This window comes from Mizuhopecten yessoensis, unplaced genomic scaffold, assembly GCF_002113885.1.
Source record: "Mizuhopecten yessoensis strain PY_sf001 unplaced genomic scaffold, ASM211388v2 scaffold7743, whole genome shotgun sequence".
Lineage (NCBI taxonomy): Eukaryota > Metazoa > Mollusca > Bivalvia > Pectinida > Pectinidae > Mizuhopecten > Mizuhopecten yessoensis.
Genome location: NW_018407200.1, coordinates 199785 through 200536, shown reverse-complemented (window position 1 = coordinate 200536; position 752 = coordinate 199785). Strand labels below are relative to the sequence as shown.

The window sequence follows — 752 nt, the reverse complement described above, 5'->3', positions numbered from 1 at the left end:
TATATATAACAGGTAACATCCTGTACAATCTGTTACTACCCTATAATAAAACAGGTAACATTGTGTACAATTTGTTACTACCCTATATATTACAGGTAACATCCTATACAATCTGTTACTACCCTATATATTACAGGTAACATCCTGTACAATCTGTTACTACCCTATATTTTACAGGTAANCATTCTATTTCTACCTTTAAGCTTATATGTCACAGGGAACATCATGTAAGTGAAGACCTAGGCAGCTTTTGTTACCATTTACCCTCCTATTTTCAGGCGTTTTGTGTACCAACATTTAAAATCCTAGAGGAACACAACGGCCTAAGGAATCACCCAGATACAGTTGATGATTTGTTTCGACTTTGTTTAAGGTAAGGCTCTTTCTGCACATTTCTTGTTTAGGTACAGGACATCTTGTGCTAGTAGATGTAGGTATAAGGCTCTTCTAAATTATCCCCCTTTACTTGTAACTGTTAATCATCAAAGTCGAGATAAAGCTTTCCTGAATTATACTTAAACATCTACATCTAGAGACAGCATTGCTAAATTATCTGTATTTTACATTAATTGTGTAACTAAGCAAATCTCAAACAAAGATTAAATATAAAACTAAAATGATGCACATTCTAATTGTATTACAAACTTGGGTGTCTCAGCTACATGTATGAGCTATCGTTATAATGACTTATGATCACCAGTTTTGTTTTAGCCTCAATTCTCATAGTGAGATTGACTCTTAACACAGATTGC

At 33.7% G+C, this 752-nt stretch overlaps 1 protein-coding gene across 2 annotated transcripts in view; it reads left to right on the top strand.

The window, feature by feature from the left end:
* Nucleotides 1–752, top strand: part of LOC110454271 (transportin-3-like) — a 78275-nt gene that overhangs the window by 55319 nt on the left and 22204 nt on the right. For both annotated transcript variants that reach the window (XM_021503700.1, XM_021503698.1), the window contains exon 23: nt 279–373. In XM_021503700.1, the coding sequence (XP_021359375.1) occupies nt 279–373 (95 nt within the window). The remainder of the gene's footprint in view (nt 1–278; nt 374–752) is intronic.